At 37.4% G+C, this 18,205-nt stretch overlaps 1 protein-coding gene and 1 long non-coding RNA gene across 4 annotated transcripts in view; one reads left to right on the forward strand and one right to left on the reverse strand.

The window, feature by feature from the left end:
- Window positions 1–9: 9 nt before the first annotated feature.
- On the forward strand, window positions 10–9,928 carry LOC144499743 (uncharacterized). Its single transcript, XR_013498891.1, has 3 exons — window positions 10–78; window positions 8,824–8,920; window positions 9,008–9,928. It is a non-coding gene; the product is annotated as an uncharacterized LOC144499743 (long non-coding RNA).
- xpo4 (exportin 4) overlaps window positions 9,741–18,205 on the reverse strand; it is an 80,523-nt gene continuing 72,058 nt past the window's right edge. For 2 of the 3 annotated variants that reach the window (XM_078222115.1, XM_078222113.1), the window contains exons 17-22: window positions 17,217–17,397; window positions 15,979–16,097; window positions 14,899–15,029; window positions 13,267–13,384; window positions 10,676–10,768; window positions 9,741–10,552 (exon numbers count right to left, since the gene is read on the reverse strand). In XM_078222115.1, the coding sequence (XP_078078241.1) occupies window positions 10,355–10,552; window positions 10,676–10,768; window positions 13,267–13,384; window positions 14,899–15,029; window positions 15,979–16,097; window positions 17,217–17,397 (840 nt within the window). In that variant the 3' untranslated portion in view covers window positions 9,741–10,354. The remainder of the gene's footprint in view (window positions 10,553–10,675; window positions 10,769–13,266; window positions 13,385–14,898; window positions 15,030–15,978; window positions 16,098–17,216; window positions 17,398–18,205) is intronic. The other variant, XM_078222112.1, reaches the window with a different exon arrangement.

An 18,205-nucleotide genomic window follows, 5' to 3' on the forward strand; every position in this document is an offset into this window, starting at 1 on the left:
ACCCGGAAGTGCCCGTCGGCTTGGTAGGGTGAAGGGTCAGAAGGTCAGCGCCAGGTGAGGCTGAAGGGTCTGATACAGGTGAGACCAGATCAGCCAGGTTGTGCTTATTTGTCTTTGGGATTCTTCCCCCCACCCCGCCAAAAAATGGGGACAAAATACATTTCCAAGGAACTGGTTACCAAAGAACAATAACACAGGGGAGAATAGAACTAGTGTGTTTAAATTAGAGGCGAAAATCAAATGTATGTTTACAAATAAGAATGTTTTTCTAATGCCCCCAATTGGATTTCTATTCTGGCTAATTTTCAGAATTTGGGTGTTTGCCAAAGATTGGATGAAACAAAAATAAAAGCAAAATGCTGGGGGTTGCTGGAAATTTGAAATAAAAACAGAAAATACTAGAAAAACTCCCATTTCTGAAACAAAAAGTTCTGCTTCCAGTGAGGAGTTTTCTTCAAAGCCTTGCATTTTTCTTTTTCACATAGCAGACATGCTGGAAGCACAACTCTTTCTCCTCAGATTTTGCATGTATATAAATTACAAATAAATTTGGGGGAAAATTCATTAAAAAATCAATAAAATATACCTCGCATTAGTGAATGAATCAAGTTATATCTCTTCCATCCTAAAAACAGAAACGGCTGGAAAAACTCAGCAAATCTGACTAATATATTAGTCACAAGTAGGCTTACATTAACACTGTAATGCAGTTACTGTGAAAATCCCCTAGTCGCTACACTCCAGCTCTTGTTCGGGTACACTGAGGGAGAATTTAGCATAGCCAATTCACCTAACCAGCATGTCTTTGGACTGTGGGAGGAAACCAGAGCACCTGGAGAAAACCCACGCAGACACGGGGAGAACGTGCAAACTCCACACAGACAGTGACCCAAGCTGGGAATCGAACCCGGGTCCCTGGCACTGAGGGGCAGCAGTCCTAATCACTGTGCCACCATAGTATCTGTGGAGAGAGAAACAGAGCTCCGAAGAAGAGTAATTCGGACCTGAAATGTTAATTCTGTTTCTCTCTCCACAGACCTACTGAGCTTTTCTAGTATTTTCTGTTTTTATTTCAAACAGAACTCGTTTCAGATTTCTTTATTTGTATTTTTTCATTATTTTTGTTGAGCAGCTCTATTTTATACATTATAAAATAGTGCAGCTCAGGGTAAGAACATAGAACAGTACAGCACAGTACAGGCCCTTCGGCCCTCAATGTTGTGCTGAGCTTTGTCCGAAACCAAGATCAAGCTATCCCAACTCCCTAGTAACTGCTGCTAATTTTTTTTTTCCACATAGCACTTCTTGATAGCATAGCGGAGATCATAATGATTGTAAACCCATGTACTACCTACAGAATCACAGTACAGGAGGCCTGTGACAGTCAGTACAATGGTGTTTGAAGGGCACTACCCTTCACAAGAAATAGGAACAGGAGAAGATCATATGACCCATTGATATTGCTTTATCGTTCAGTACGATCATGGCTGATCTTGGGCTTCAACTCCACTTGTCTGCCTGCCCTTCAAATTCCTTGATTCCCTAACAGAGGTCTTCATAGGAATAGAAAATGAAGTAGTCCGATCTGAAACACTGGTCCTAAAACACACAAAGGAAACTACATAGTTGTGAAGAGTGAGTTAGCTGTGATAGATTGGGTAACTTAATTGAAAGGTACGACAGCGGATAGATAATAGTTAATATTTGAGGAACGAATTCATATCAGAAACATTGTTCAAAAGGAGGTAATTCGGCCCATCAAAGTCTGTACCAATCACAATCCCAGCATTGGACTGGGGTAGGCACAGTAAGAAGTCTCACAACACCAAGTTAAAGTCCAACAGGTTTATTTGGTAGCACGAGCTTTCGGAGCACTGTCCCTTCATCAGGTGAGTGAAAAGTTGGGTTCACAAACAGGGCATGTATAGACACAGACTCAATTACAAGATAATGGTTGGAATGTGAGTCTCAACAGGTAATCAAATCTTTACAGGTCCAGACAATGCATATGGAAAGAGGGTTAAGCACAGGTTAAAGAAGTGTGAATTGTCTCAAGCCAGGACAGTTAGTAAGATTTTGCAAGCCCAGGCAAGTATTTGTTCTTGTCAATTCTCACCAGTCTATTCCATATTTTATAGCACATGGTTGGTCTATTTTTCGCTCTTCTTTGATGTACCGACTCCCATTATAAATCTTTGATGAAGAATGAGCACTCACCATATAAGATTCTTTCCCCCATCCACCCACACCAACAACTTGTGTATGCCAGGACTGGATGAACACAGATGTTTGGCAAGATACAGCTCTGATATTTTATTGCAAGACCAAAGATAACGCAAGGACCTTGTTTTGATGTAAATGTAATTGACAATGTAGCATCCCCACTGCAGGTTATTTTTAAGGCGAACCCCCAGGTATGATTATGTATCTACCTGTTTGGACAATTTGATTACAGAACTCAGCAGATCTTTTTTGTTGGTAATACACAATTCATAGCACTTTTTGCACTAAATGCCATCTCCCATTGGTCTTGCTAACTTTGCAATTCCAGAAGTTCATCTTGCAGTGAATGGATATGATCTAGAACTGCTGCTGCGTAATCCATCCAATCATCTGCAAGTAATTGCACCCTCATTTTTTAAGCTTGTTGGGACGGTCGTTTATGTGCATCAAGAGTATAAGGTTTCCAAGTCCCAATTTATATTTCCATCATGGAAAGCTCTACACTAAGAATGCTACAAGATGGTCTCCGCTTTTCCTTTCTAGAAGTGACAACAGCTCTCCACACTTCACATAGATGATCTTTTTATTAATGAACATAGGAATTAGTCATGCCAAGGTGTTACACCCAGGGAGGGCAGCGATCACCATTCTGTCCAAACTTTAGAAGGAATGTCTTCTGCTGGAGACTGTGTCAAATGTATGCAGAAGCACAACTGATTACTGAATGCAAGGAGGTATTAAAATACATTTTATTTGAAAAACTCTGATTACTGAAAGTCCAAAGAAACTCTCAAGTTTGATAATTTTGTAAATTTTCACTTCTTTTAGAACTGCAGTTTGTAACTACTAAATTACCTATTCTTCCAGATGAGATTTCTTCCTTTCCAATATATAGACAGACACATTTTTTGGATAATTATCTTCATTGAAAACCAGAACTTCCAACATTTTAGTCAACAGATTCAGGAAATTATATATACAGTTATTTACATAAGTTTCATTCAATTTAAATTAACAGCAGCTCATTAAACATTGGAATTTCAACAACGTTCAGATCACTCCTACATCTTAATGCAAACATAAAAAATAATTTGTTTATACATAGAAAATTTCAAACATCACTGGGTCACAAGAGCTACAACTTAATTGTGAAATCAATGCTTTTAATTTTGTGCTCAACTTGTAGTTAAGGTAATGGAATCGTCAATAAACACTAATGTAATATTAGAAGAAGAAATAAAAGCAAGATTTGGTAACTGGAATGAATGTTCAGAGGACAGACTAAAAAATAATTCTCTTGCATCAAGCCAACAGCATTTTCACTATTTATAAAGCATACAAAAAAAATTATTTGCAGCAACAGAACTAAATGTCTTTAAAAGACATCACTTTTGAAGTAACTGTCAGATATGATTAATATTTAGAATATTACTCACTTGGCAATACCATTGCTAACATTCAGTAAATAATTTTCTGTCCAAACATTAAGCCAAACATATTGAGTAATACCACACGTGCTTAACGAACAAACCTGACAGTTCTTAAAGTGTATTCTGGCCCTCTTCCCTAGTTCAATTTCTACACTAAATAGTTTATAAAGATCTGTTTGTGTAGAAACAAATTAGATGAAGAAAAATAAATTGAATGATCTAAAATCCAATTTGTCTTTTAGTTGACAGTTGGGAACCAGGCAACACATTACTGTATTTGATAAAATTGATCAAATAATGTTTACAAATGCAAAACAACCATGCCATAATTCACTATTATAAAACTGAATTACGGTGATGTTAAAGGTTAGTTATACAACTGCAAAAAGATTGTATTAAAGGAAAAATTCTGACTTTTAACATTTCCAATTATACGAGACTTACTGGGGTTGAAAAATGAATGTTTGGTTTGTTGTTGAGGCAAAACTGATTAGCACGTTAATCCACCCACAGAAAATCAATTGGAGGAGTTAAAGCTCGCAACAATCTCATTGCCATGTCAGGAAATAGACTGTTGTTCGTATTTTTACATCTGATGGGATGTCAGCCTTGGCTCAGTGGTAGTACTCTCATCTAGGTAAGAAGGTCATGGGTTTAAACCTTTACACCAGAATACACTAATTGTTTACTATATTATCAGAGATGCTGTCATTAAAGTGAGACCCCATCTGCTTGCTCAGATGGATATAAAAGACCCATGGTACTACTTGAAGAGCAGGGGAATTCTCAAAATGTTTTCCTTAACCAACATAACCTAAAACAGATTAACTGATTGTGTTTATGCACAAACTGCCTGCCATATTTGTCTTCATTATAATAATGACCAACTTTGAAAGTAATTCATTGACTGTAAAGCAGTTGGAGATGTCCTGAGGACTTGAAAGGCACTAGATAAATGCAAGTTCATTCTTTCTTTAACTGATGCGGCCGATCAGGGAATGGTACATCCCTGGTTTTAAAGTTTATTTATTAGTGCCACAAGTAGGTTTACATTAATAATGCAATGAAGTTACTGTGCTTGTCAGTAGAAGTGTAAAACTCCTTGCTTGCAATAACAGTAGTCCCATTTGAAATTAACCCAAGTTGTTTTAACAATATTTGCATACATAGATGTACACACACCTAATAAAATGTTGCTCGACTTAACAGTTGATATTGTTAAATGTAATATGGTCTGGGGTGTTTAGCAGACAAATGTTGAAGCTTGAATAAATGTATAGATTTACACTGATTTGTAATTCCATTTAAAATTTAAATAAATCGCTTACCTGTTCAGTAATTATTCTTGCTTGCCTAGAAAATAGTGGATTTGAAAATCATCACTTTCTATGTTCCCACAATTACTGTCTAACCAACATATCTCCTCAATTTGAAACACTTACAATCTGAAAGGTATTCAAAATTTCTTAAACATCCTTGGATTTTAAGCACTGCAAAATTAAGAGTCTATTTTGGAAAACTGCGCTAAGCTCTATTTTGAGAACGCCTGATTTCTCTTCATGTCAATATTCCTAAGAAATCAGGGATGGTCATTATTGGATAAATTCACATACACCTACATAAATCAACTTACTCTAAACGTCAAACAGAATTAATGAATAACAACGTTTCTTACAAACAGTTAACTGAGTTCACAAAAGCTGCCTCAAGGCATGAAAAATATAAGAATTCTACCAACAAATCCAAAATATGCTGTTCTAAAAAAATATCATTTGTTTAACTTTACCATGTTCATCATATTACAAATTCAGGCAATAGTATACTGTTAATTATGAAGATAAATGGGGATGTTTGCACAATGTTCAATACCACTTGCACATTGTGTCTGACACAAGTGATGTGTCCGACACAAGTGATGTGTCCATATGCAGCAAGATCTGGACAACATTCAGATTTGGGCTATGTGGCAAGTAACATTCATACCACACAAAGTGCCAGGCAATGACCATCTCCAACTAGAGAGAATTTACATCTCCCCTTAACATTAAATGGCATTATCATCACTGAATCCCACCATCAACATCCTGAGGGTTACCATTGACCATAAATTGACCTGGATCAGCCAGTTGTAGCTAATGTCTACAAGAGGTCAGACTGGAAATTCTGGCATGCAGTTTATCTCCTGATTCCTCAGAACCTGTCCACTATCTACAAGGCACAAGTTAGGAGCTGATGTAATACTCTCCATAATCCTGAATTAGTGCAGCTTATACAACACAAGAAGCTCATCATTATCCAGGACAAAGCAGCCCATTGATTGGCATCTCATCCAGCACCTCAACATTCATTTGCTCCACCATCAGCACACAGTGGCAGCAGTATGTGTCATCTACTAGATGCACTGCAGGAACTCAACAAGGCTCCTTTGACAGCACCCTACAACCTACGATCTCTACCACCTAGGACATGGGCAGCAGAAGCATGGAAACACCACCATCTGCAAGTTCCCCTCCAAGCCACACATCATCCTGACTTGGAACTCACCATTCCTTCACTGTAGCTGAGTCAAAATCCTGGAACTCCCCTCCTAACAGCACTGTAGGTATACTTACACCACATGGAGTGCAGCGGTTCAAGAAGGCAGTTCACCTCCAACTTTCCAAGGGCATTCAGGGATTGGCAACAAATGCTGACCTAGTGAGCAGTGCCCACATTCTGTGAAAAAATAGTGCCACTATAATTAGTGACACTTTGCATATTTGGAAAAGGGTAGAGTAGATCAAAATGTTTTAACTTATACTGTTGTTTTAAATGTGGTGTCAGGAATCCTAGAAACAAAACCAATTTTTATTGGTGACAGATGATTTAAACAGCAGCCAAAGTTTATTTGGTCGTCACCGCATATATACAGAGAAACATTCCATGTGTATTTTTCTTTTTAAAAATGTATCTTGTACTATGCAAGAAGGGTAGACTATGCAATAGTCAGAATTTGTACTGAACTCAACTGCACCAAAACATTAAAAAGTTTTATAAGAACACTTAAATGATACATTTTAGGTTAGACGTCCCCAAAACATATCCTCAAACCTTTACAATTCCTTCTATGTGCAATTAAAAAAATTAAATGGTCAAAATTTCTATAAAATAATGTACATAAAATGGTGCTTGCACACATCAGGGATGTAATATAACATGACAAAATAAATCACAAAGTACAAAACAATGCACAAAACTTATTTAAATGCATCACAGCTTTTCGCTTATGCATAACCACATAAACTGGTTATACCTCGAGAAAAGCAATGATCCATTCAAGACAGGCTCCAGATGAATTAAAAAAGGTCACAGTAGTTGTCACATGGCAGCAATTGACAGAGTATTTTATTTTTCTTGACCTGCAGTATTTCACAGCGTAGTTAAATACTTGTTTCAACAGTCTTGGATATTCCTGGTCAGAATAAGGGCTGGGACCATGGAATTACAACTAAAATGTGGCATTATTTAAAAATTTCAAAAGTAGGAGAGCCAATAGCGAAGAGACATTCATTCTTTACCTATAAATTATTTTTATACAAGTTTTAATCATTTTCTTGAGGACAACTTGGCCTTTTGTGATTTAATTTAAATTTTATGATTAAATTAGCCAACAAAGTTGTTTCAGCAGTTTAACCTAGTGTAGAATAGAAGCTATTTGCATAACATGATAAAATGGCATATTCAATATATAAATTTTTATGGGCATAAGATACATATGCTGAGTCTACCATCCTTTGAACTAGCATTCAAACATAATACAACATTAAGCAAATGCTAAGTAAATCTGTACACCACATCCCCTTTCTCTACCATCCATTTTTTTTGTGTCTGAGTTATCACAATAGATTCTAATTCCATCACAGTAGAAAAAGAATCTTGGTCTGCAGAATGTATTTGCATTAATCTGGTGAAATGAAATGCAGAATTCAGACAAACAGCCAGACTGCCTTATCACTAATTCATATACATGAAATTTGCACAATAGTTACTCTGCTACAGAGCATATATGTTGATTAAGATTCATTATTTCAGTGCACTGATCATCATCATCTCATCTTGCACTCCAAGAAAAAAACATTATTGGTGGGTCAACTGCATCAGACTACTTCTTCCAAAACTATACATGAAGGGAAGAGATTTGGGGAACAAAACAGTAAAGGCCAATGCTCATTTTTGCTGGGGCATTATTTTAATCTGCATTTTGTGCTTAAATTAGTTGAAACTGCATTTTGTTGGTCTTCCTACAATATACAACTTGTATACATGCAACTCCCTCAAATTTGATTTAAATATCACAATCTTTCACTGTACTCAAAAAGATATCACCAATTTCCATGGTGCCTAAATAAAAACAAAGGATGATTGATTCAAATGTTTGCAGTGTTCAGTATTGTACATTTACTGCATTTTAATGGGAGACTGGTGAAAAGGAATAAAGTATGCAAGTTAAATTCCAACAAATGGGCCATCAAATAGGATGCTTATATCAAACACTCTTGTGATATCTCGATCACTCACCTTTTCTTATAATAGATGTACAAACATGGCATGCTGTATTAATTTGACTAATCAATAATATGGTTCCTGACATGTTCTATAACCATGTTACTGGCCAGCTCGCAGAATTAGGTACTGTACAAACTTAATTTAAAATAAACAAAGTAGCAGAAAATGACGACCATAGAGTATGTCAGTTCAAATGTTTCCTTGTTAAATAGAATAACCTTCACTTTGTATTTGTACATTTGAGTTTTGGAGTCCTGAGAAAGTGGGTGGTAAAACAGAGGTAAATTGTGCCATTGGCCAAAAGGGAAGAACCCTCGTAAATAAACAAAACATTTTGAAGAGCGTTGAAGTTTGGGAAGATATTAGAGAGGAAAATAAATTACTCCCCTACAGAAAACTGACCTATAACACAGTCTGCAGAGACTCTCAAATATATTCTATCTCCTCCTCTGAGATTAGATCTGATGTTCCAGAAAAGCGAAAAGCAAAAAATGCACCAACTTTAATTCTATTGGCTACTTTAATTTTATTTTAAATTGAGTGTATTATGGGACCCATACAAAATTCCACTTAACTGGTTTGCTGGCCTCAGAAAGAAACTTAACCTAGTACATTTATTTTTCAGTAGTTTTGACATACAACCTGTACAAAGTTCATCAAAGAGGATACTCTCTCTTCTCGGGTGAACAGAAAAACCACCAATACCAGAAAATACACAGCAAGTAAGTCAACACTGATAAGGGAAAGCTGAGTGAACGTTTCATTAGAACAGGATCATATCTAAAAAGTTACCCATCTTTCTCTTTCAGATGTTCAGCGACCTACTGTACACTTTCTATTTCACCTATGCAATGGTGTGACAACAAGCTTCGTTCACTTCATCCCTATTTTTAAAACTAGTTTGCATGTTCATACTCGGAACTGTAACATCCTGATTTGTTTTTCATTTTGGAATCCTGAATATACTGTGCAGTATTATAATATGCAGCTACTTACGTATCTACATTGTCATTTGTTGTCCAAAGGCTAGTCAAGGCGAATTTGTCTCAAACAAAATGCCCAGCAGCTTATTTACATTTATTCTAAAAGTGTTAAAAGTTTGATTGACTATGCAACAGCATAAACTAGAGGTTTTTTTTAAACTAATGCCCAACTTATCCCAGTGTGCATCATTAAAGAATTCACACCATAGAATTCATTATTGCTCAGATAGACACAAGAACCTAGTAGTGTGACAGTTCAGGTGTAAAGTTGTGTTTTGTTTAAAAAGTAAATCCCTTTAAGCCTTAATGTAGAACTTAAATGACTTAATTTTAGTATCCAAAATGACGATTTTCCATCCTTATGTAAATGTTAACACTACAGGTACATTTGACACCAAATAATGACAAACCTTTCATTTCAGAGGAAAGGGAAATTACAAGAAAAAAAACAACACAAAAGTTGCCACTTTGGCAATCCAGTTTCAGGTATTTCAGAACACAAAGTTTTCATATTTACAGAAAATAAGGCAACTGGTTACACTTCCTAAAATTCACGGTTGGGAAGCAAAAATATATACTTTATTCTGAATAGCAGGCAGTACAAAGTGAATCTGAAGTCTTGTGTACGACGTGATCACTGCCTGGTATGGAAAAAAAAATCAAGATTCAAACGCTACAATTTGGTGTTTTCTTTAGGTCACAAATAAATCCATATGCTGGAAAAAAAATAAAGCTAATTTCAGCCATAACATTTACAGCTGTGTATTTTGTCTACAGTGATTCCCTCAAAGCAAGGGTTGAAATATAAGCAATAAGACAGTTTATCTGGCCATTTGGGCAGCTGGTTTAAACCAGATATGAAAAGGCACTGGATTCATTCACTGTGCCCAATCATCCACACACATACTGGAATTTTCTAAAATACACTATTTTCATTCTTTTTTTTTTAAGTAAACGATTAGATTATATGACAAATCATGGCTAAGAAATACTGGCAACTGAATAGTGGTGGGTTCATCCTTCTGTCTTAATGTGGTAGGCTTAGACCAAATATCCTGAGAGTCTAAAGTCCAAGATGGCAGGCAACAGCCTTGAAACAGGTATAAAATTCAGTCAACTTTGATTTCCATGCTTTACAGTGCATTCTTCAACAAGGGCCTTTGCAGCTTAAGTCTATTTAACACACAGAAGACCACCGACATTTGCCATAAAGTCTTTAAGGCTTTTTAGAAAGGCCATCCTCTGCTTGCGGTCCAATGTAGGGGGAGTGCTGCTTCCAGTAAGATTGTTGAAGGCATCTGCTAATCGTTGATATATAACTGGATCCTGCTGGCTTGATAGTAAAGTTTCAACTAATTCTGAATACTCAGCCTGTGGAAACAATATGTGGAATGTCTTATTAATTTCCATCAAAGCAAACGTGAAAACTGATTCTGAAATTGGTTAATTTGAAAAAGGGGAGGGACAGAGGTTGAGTTTTTTAAGCAGTTTTACCTGATGAAGACATACTAGTGTGTAGAAAGCTTCACCTGCAGCATCAGTAAGTTCTGCATTGTGCTTCTGCAATACCAGCATATCAAAGACGAGCTGTAATGACAAACTCTGCAGAATGAAAATACATTCCAAGCACAGTAAGATAAACGTTGTCACTAGATAAGTTGAGTATATGCATTTTAATAAACTGCATGGGAAAAGATGCAGCACTTAACTCAATATCCTTCCTGGTGGTTGTCCTTGTTTGATAATATGCCACCACCACAAATTGTTTTATTACTGTCAGTGACAGATCTGTGACTAGCATTTCACCCTTGTATTGCATAGATTTAGGAATAAAAGTTTTAGCTGTCGATGAACTGAGACAGGAGCAAGTCCAGGGAAGCAATGGAGGTGAAATAGACAGTCCTAATGATAACATGAATATGAGATAAGAAACACAAGGGGCTAAAGGCAGACAAGTTGCAAGGACTCGATGAACTGCATGTTAGGGTTGTAATGGAAGTGGCTGCAGAGATACTGGACCCATTGTTTTAAATTTTTTGTAACTCGCAAAATTCCAGAAGATTGGAGAACAGCCAATATGACACCCTTGTTCAAAAAGGGAGAAAGGTTGGTTAGTTTAACATCTATTATTGGCAAGATGCTGGAGCCAATAATCAAAGAGGAAATAATTAATCATTTCAGAAAGCTGAATATAATCAAACCTAGTCGACATGGTTTTACAAAAGGTAAATCATGTTTGATGAATTTGCTTGAATTCTTTGAGGATGTAACAGGGAGAATAGAGGGGAACCTGTACATGTAGTGTACTTAGATTTCCAAAAGACATTTAACAGGGTACTAAATAAGAGGCGGGTGCATAAAGTAAAAGCCCATGGAATTGGAGGAAGTGTATTAGGATGAATTGAAAACTGGCTGTCAGATAGAAAACAGAGTTGGCATAAATGGGTCCTTTTCAGAGTGGATGGACATAATTAGTGGAGTACTGCAGGGATCAGTTCTTGGCCTGCAATTGTTCACTATTTACACTAATGACCTGGAGGAAGGAACAGAATGTAAGGTTTCCAAATTTGCCGATTATACAAAAATAGGTGGAAGGGCAGGTTGTGATGAGGATATTGTGATTCTGCAATGGGATATAGATAGATTCAGTAACTGGGCAAAAACCTGGCAAATGGAGTTTAATGTGGGGAAGTGAGGTCATGGACTTTGGTAGGAGGAATCAAAAGGCAAAGTGTTATCTAAATGGAGAGAGACTGCAGATGAATGAAGTGCAGAGGAATCTAAGTGTTCTAGTGTATGAATCACAAAAAGCTAGCGAGCAAATCCAACAAATAGTTAAGGAGGCAAATGGCATTTCGGCCCTTATTGTAAAAGAGCTGAAGTTTAAAAATAAGGAGGTTTTGTTGCAATTATACAGGGTGTTGGTGAGGCCTCACCTGGAAAACTGCATACAGTTTTGGTCCCAGTACCTTAAAAAGAATATAGTAACATTGGAGGCAGTCCAAAGGTGATTCACCAGGCTAATTCCTGGGATGAGAGGTTGTCCTATCAAGGAGACTAAATAGCCTGGGTCTGTATTCCTTGGAGTTTAGAAGACTGACGGGGTGACCTTATTCAAACATATAAGATCCTGAGGGGGCTTGATAGGGTAGATGGTGAGATTTTTTCACTAGTGGGAGAGTCTTGAACAAAGGGACACAGCAACGGAGGTGTGTAGAAATTTCTTCTCGCAGAATTCTCTGCTCAAAGGGTAGTGGAGGTTGGAACATTAGAAATATTTGAAGGGGAGAGTGGATAAATATTTGATAGAGGAATAGAGGGCTCTGGGGAAATGGCACAGAAAAGGAGTTGAGCCCAGTATAGATCAGCCAGGATCATACTGAATGGCAGGGTAGGCTTGAAGGGCTTGGTGGCTTACTCCTGCTTCTATTTCTTGTGCGTTCTCTAGATCAAATATGACACCAAGGTTATGAACAGACTGGCATAATCTCAGGCTGTTGCCAAAGTGCACCATAGCTTCCATAATACTTGCTTTTGCTGAAATTTTAAACCAACGATATTAAAAACGTGATATTTCTTCCCAATCATATATAAGACATGGCACCTTGATGGGTGCCCCTGTGTTAGATCAAGCCTGTGACTTCACTTCCCACTTCCGTCAGTGAGGTGAGTGTAGGATAAACAAATATCAAAGAATATAATCCAAGAGTGCTAAAATTTCAACTCTGAATAAAATTCACAAACTGTTGTTTGCCAAAGAAAGTGGTTTTCCAACTTCTATTTAAAAGATCAGGAATACAAATATACTTTTAGGAAAATGGCTGGAAACAGTAGACTATTAGAAATAGAATAAATGTTAGTTAATACATAAATATGACAAAAAGTCCTCAATACGAGCAGAATTTTAATCATAGGACACACGATTAAAAATGTTTTTTCAATGAACAGACAAGCAGTGATCAAAAAACAGATTGTCAATTTAAGTTGCTTGAATATGAGCAAGTAAAACAACAATTCACTATTGACACGGTAACCACACCAAATGTGATCAGAAGTTATTGGCATTTCACCAACACAAGCTGTACCTTAAGAAAATGTCTGGTTGCAGCGAAGAGTGGTGATTCTGCCTCTTGTGCCTTGGCACACGTTTCAGCCAGAGGTGTGAGGGCTTCTAAACAGAGCTGGGAAACTTCAGATGTCATTCTAAAAGAAAGGGTTAAGGAAAGATGCAGAACTTCCATCCAGCTATCCATTTCCTTTTGTGCAATTTAAAAAAACAGGATGTGAAAAATTCAAATGGGATCTATTCTGTGAATGAACAAATATATTAAAATTATAATTCAAAATGTTATGAATGCAGTAAGTTAAGATACATAGATTGATTCCTGGAGCTCTAAGGATTATAAGAATAAATTGTACTCTGCTCATGTCCATCTTTAATAATACATGCAAATCTTTGAAGACACCGAATCCATAATCTTATTCAAGTGGTTATTTAGCTGTCACCCACTTTCTGTTCTATTAACTTTTAAGAAAGAATTACAGTTTCACAGAAGTTCAGTAAAATGCTTAAGATTTAAGACGGGATGGCAAAAATATTGCAGAAAAAAATTATTCAATGCTTCAGGGTTTCCATCTTAATCTCAAAATGAAAACTGGACCTTGGCAATAGGTAAAGGTAAAACTATTGGTGGTTATGTGTGAAATGTTACATGTGCTACTCTTGTAGTTTCTGGAGGGAAAATATCTAGTACAGATGTATCTAATACAGAGTACAGGAATGAGATGGAGAATCTGGTGAACTGGTGCAGCAACAATAATCTTCCCCAATGTCAACAAAACAAAGGAGCTCGTCATCGACTTCAGGAAGCGTAAAGGAGAACATGCCCCTGTCTACATCAATGGGGACGACGTAGAAAGGGTCGAGAACTTCAAGTTGTTAGGTGTTCAGATCACCAACCTGTCCTGGTCCCCCCATGCCGACACTATAGTTAAGAAAGTCCACCAACGCCTCTACTTTCTCAGAAGATTAAGGAAATTTGGCATGTCAGCTACGACTCTCACCAACGTTTACAGATACACCATAGAAAGCATTCTTTCTGGTTGTATCACAACTTGGTATGGCTCCTGCTCTGCCCAAGACCGCAAGGAACTACAAAAGGTCGTGAATGTAGCCCAATCCATCACGCAAACCAGCCTCCCATCCATTGATTCTGTCTACACTTCCCGCTGCCTTGGCAAAGCAGCCAGCATAATTAAGGACCCCACGCACCCCAGACATTCCCTCTTCCACCTTCTTCCATCGGGAAAAAGATACAAAAGTCTGAGGTCACGTACCAACCGACTCAAGAACAGCTTCTTCTCTGCTGCTGTCAGACTTTTGAATGGACTTACCTTGCATTTAGTTGATCTTTCTCTACACCCTAGCTATGACTGTAACACTACATTCTGCACTCTCTCGTTTCCTTCTTTATGAATGGTATGTTTTGTCTGCATAGCGTGCAAGAAAAAATAGTTTTCACTGTATGTTAATACATGTGACAATAAATCAAATCAAAGGACAGATCTGTGTCTATACACAACACAAACGCGCACTCTGCAGCAATTGTCTCTGCTCTGAATCATCTCATCAATCCAAGATATAAACTAAGCCAAATATTTTATGTCAACATTATAATTCCCACAAATCAGACATCCTAATAGCAGTAAAAGGATACGAGGTCATGCCCAATTCTAACGAGTACATGAGACTCTTAAAAAGTTCTTCAGGAAGTTGTGGTATTTTCTCAGGAAATATCTCACAGATGAAGGTGATTAATTTATAATACTGGTTACACAATGATGGAAACTGTTATGGCAAGACAAAACAAATAACTTTTGAAAATATGTATCTAACTTAATGGACAGTTAATAGAATTGACCAACCCCCCTCCCCCAAGACACTTTCATCATGACATTTCTCAGAAGTATAATTACCAACTACAGCCATCCACTTTCATCACCCCATTTCTATATGCTTCCATGACCTGATGATTTTAAATTCTATAATTATTCAAATGAGATGCATGATTCTTTTTGTCTGAACTGTTCTACACTCTAACAAGCTGTGTAAATTTCCTACTAGTGTCCAGTTGTAGGAATTAGAAATGGGATTGTTGTTACTTATTTTCCACTTGTCTCATTATATGAACATTCGAATTAGGAGCAGGAGTAGGCTATTTGGCCTCTCCAGCCTGCTCTGCCCTTCTATAAGATCATGGCTGATCTGATTGTGGCTTCAACTTCCCTTTCCTGAGTACCCTTAAACTCTTCAACTCCCTTGTCAATCAAGAATCTACCTCACTCAGTATTAAAAATATCCAATGACCCTGCCTCCAGTTCTCTGCCACAGATCAATAAAACTCAGAAAAAATTCTCCTCATCTGTATCTTAAACGGGGGATCCCTTATTCTTAAATAGTGTCCCCTAGTTGTAGTCTCTCCCACAAGATGAAACATCCTTTCAGCACCTGTCAAGTCCCCTCAGGATCTTTCTTGTTTCAGTATCATCTCTCATTTTCTACACGCTAACGGATACAGGTCCAACCTGCCCAATGTTTCCTCACAACACAATCCCTCATCCCAAAAATCAGTCAGGTGAACTTTTCTGAACTGCTTCTAATGCTATTATATCCTTTCTTGAATAAGAACAAAACTGTCCAAATGTGGTCTTATTAATGTCCTGTACAATTGTAGCAAAACTTCCCGTATTATGTTTCATTCCCCTTGCAACAAACATCATATTAAAAAACACTTTACCTTTAGCAAGTCTTGTGACATAAGTGGCAGTACAATATTCACTCCATAAAGGACTACATCAGCAGCTGACACTGATCTGTTTCCAGGCTGTCCAGATTCTTGCCCACGAAATACTTCATCTATATAGGCAATACAATGTAAAAGAGCCCTTGTGTTAAGCCATTAAGTGGTCAACAGTCACTGAAGTATGCAATGTGTGTTGATGGACTGGGTGAGACAGAAGAGGCCTGCCTATATCATTTTCTTCAGTTCTAACAACCCCGAAAGGAGATTGCTATAATTTGTATGATGGTATCACTTGCTGGAATTCTGACAAACTTTGAGAATGATTCTATTGATTTTCATCGATCAATTAAAAAGCAAAATTAGTTAGACTTCCAAATACTCTGCTTTTTTTAAAAAAAGTGATAAATTGTATATTTCAAGAACAGTTTATTCATAAAATATTTTCAGTGACTTTTCAGATCTGATTAAAAAGCCAAAAACTCTCTTTCCATCTCATTATTCTAAGAGTTAATATTTACAGTGTCCTGCGGTTCCAGTATTAAACAGCACTGCTGAGAATAACAGCAATATACCAGACCCCTAAAACAACAAAAATCAGAAACAATACTCCTACACCCATACAACAATAGTTTTATAAATTCCAAATTATAAGCTACAGCAGTGTGGAAAGAAAGGATGTACTGGTGAATCTGCTCCCAACCCTCTACCATTCGCCATTCTGAATCAGCTCCACAATATTGTGGTAATAATAATCTGACAACAAATTATTTCCTCCTCTTCCTCCAAGTGGAACAGCAGAAATCAGTAACTTGGAAGATGGTGAACCCGAATCCAGAAACCACTACTTTGTACCACGGCATTTTGGTGCTGCTGTGCTTTGTGCCACTCCTCACTATAGCAGCTTTGTAGTATTTCCAGATGTGGCAAATATTAGTTGCTTTCAAAAGCATAATACTAAATTCCACTGTAAATTTCAGTCCTAAGTAACATAGCAGCTCATTGAGGCCTTACTCGTGTTCCACAATGCAAACATATTTGCTTATAGGATAAGTTTAGTGGTGTATTATTGTGCGTTACTGGAATTTTACACTGTCAAAGGTAGTCATCATTTATACAGGTGGTATTCATGAGTTAGAGATGCCTTGCATGTGAAAAACCTCCAAAAACACAGAAATCACATTGTATTGTCACATCGTTTGTTGACATTTTTGTACACAAAAGCTCATGTATACCTGTGTCACTGAAGTCTATAAACTCTTTTGATAAGAGGTTCGTCAGAAGTTCCATAATGAGCAACAAGTCTTGATACTGTTCTTCTTCTGCTGCCACATCAGTCCGTTTCCTGCCTAAGCTATTCTTAGAATAGACCTGCAGTAGTGTCAGACAAGCTTCGTACAACTTCATGGCTTTTGACTGAAAGTTAAGACATTATGTTAGGCCTGATAGAATAATTTCAAAACTTAATGTAAACCTTCATTCCAAACAGGTGCTGGATTTTGTTTTCTTTCCCTTTGGTGATAGAAACTCATGGCTATGAATCTGGCAAACATTTGAGGGGGTGAATCCATGTTAAAGCATCATAGTTGCTGTGGAATTACTTTAGTATTAGAAAACACATTCATATTTTAAAACATTCAAAATGACAAGCAATTGAAAATAAAAGATGGGGATTTATTTTATTATTTTGGAAATGAAGCATTGTTTGGGAAAAGGTGTGTAGATAGTTTGAGTCATGTTGAGATCAAAAAGGAGGCAAAGGGCACAGGTACACAGGTCACTGAAAGTGGCAATGCAGGTGGAAAAGGTAGTCAAAGCAGATGGCATGCTTGCCTTCATCGGCCGGGGCATCGAGTTTAAAAATTGGCAAGTCATGTTGCAGCTTTATAGAACCTTAGTTAGGCCGCACTTGGAATATAGTGTTCAATTCTGGTTGCCACACTACCAGAAGGATGTGGAAGCTTTGGAGAGGGTACAGAAAAGATTAATCAGGATGTTGCCTGGTATGGAGGGCATTAGCTATGAGGAGAGGTTGGAGAAACTTGGTTTGTTCTCTCTGGAACGACGTAGGTTGAGGGGCGACCTGATAAGAGGTCTACAAGATTATGAGGGGCATGGACAGAATGGATAATCAGAAGCTTTTTCTTAGAGTGGAAGAGTCAATTACTAGGGGGGCACAGGTTTAAGGTGCGAGGGGCAAGGTTTAGAGGAGATGTACGAGGCA

Source organism: Mustelus asterias, chromosome 10 (genome assembly GCF_964213995.1).
Source record: "Mustelus asterias chromosome 10, sMusAst1.hap1.1, whole genome shotgun sequence".
In the NCBI taxonomy this organism is placed as follows: domain Eukaryota; kingdom Metazoa; phylum Chordata; class Chondrichthyes; order Carcharhiniformes; family Triakidae; genus Mustelus; species Mustelus asterias.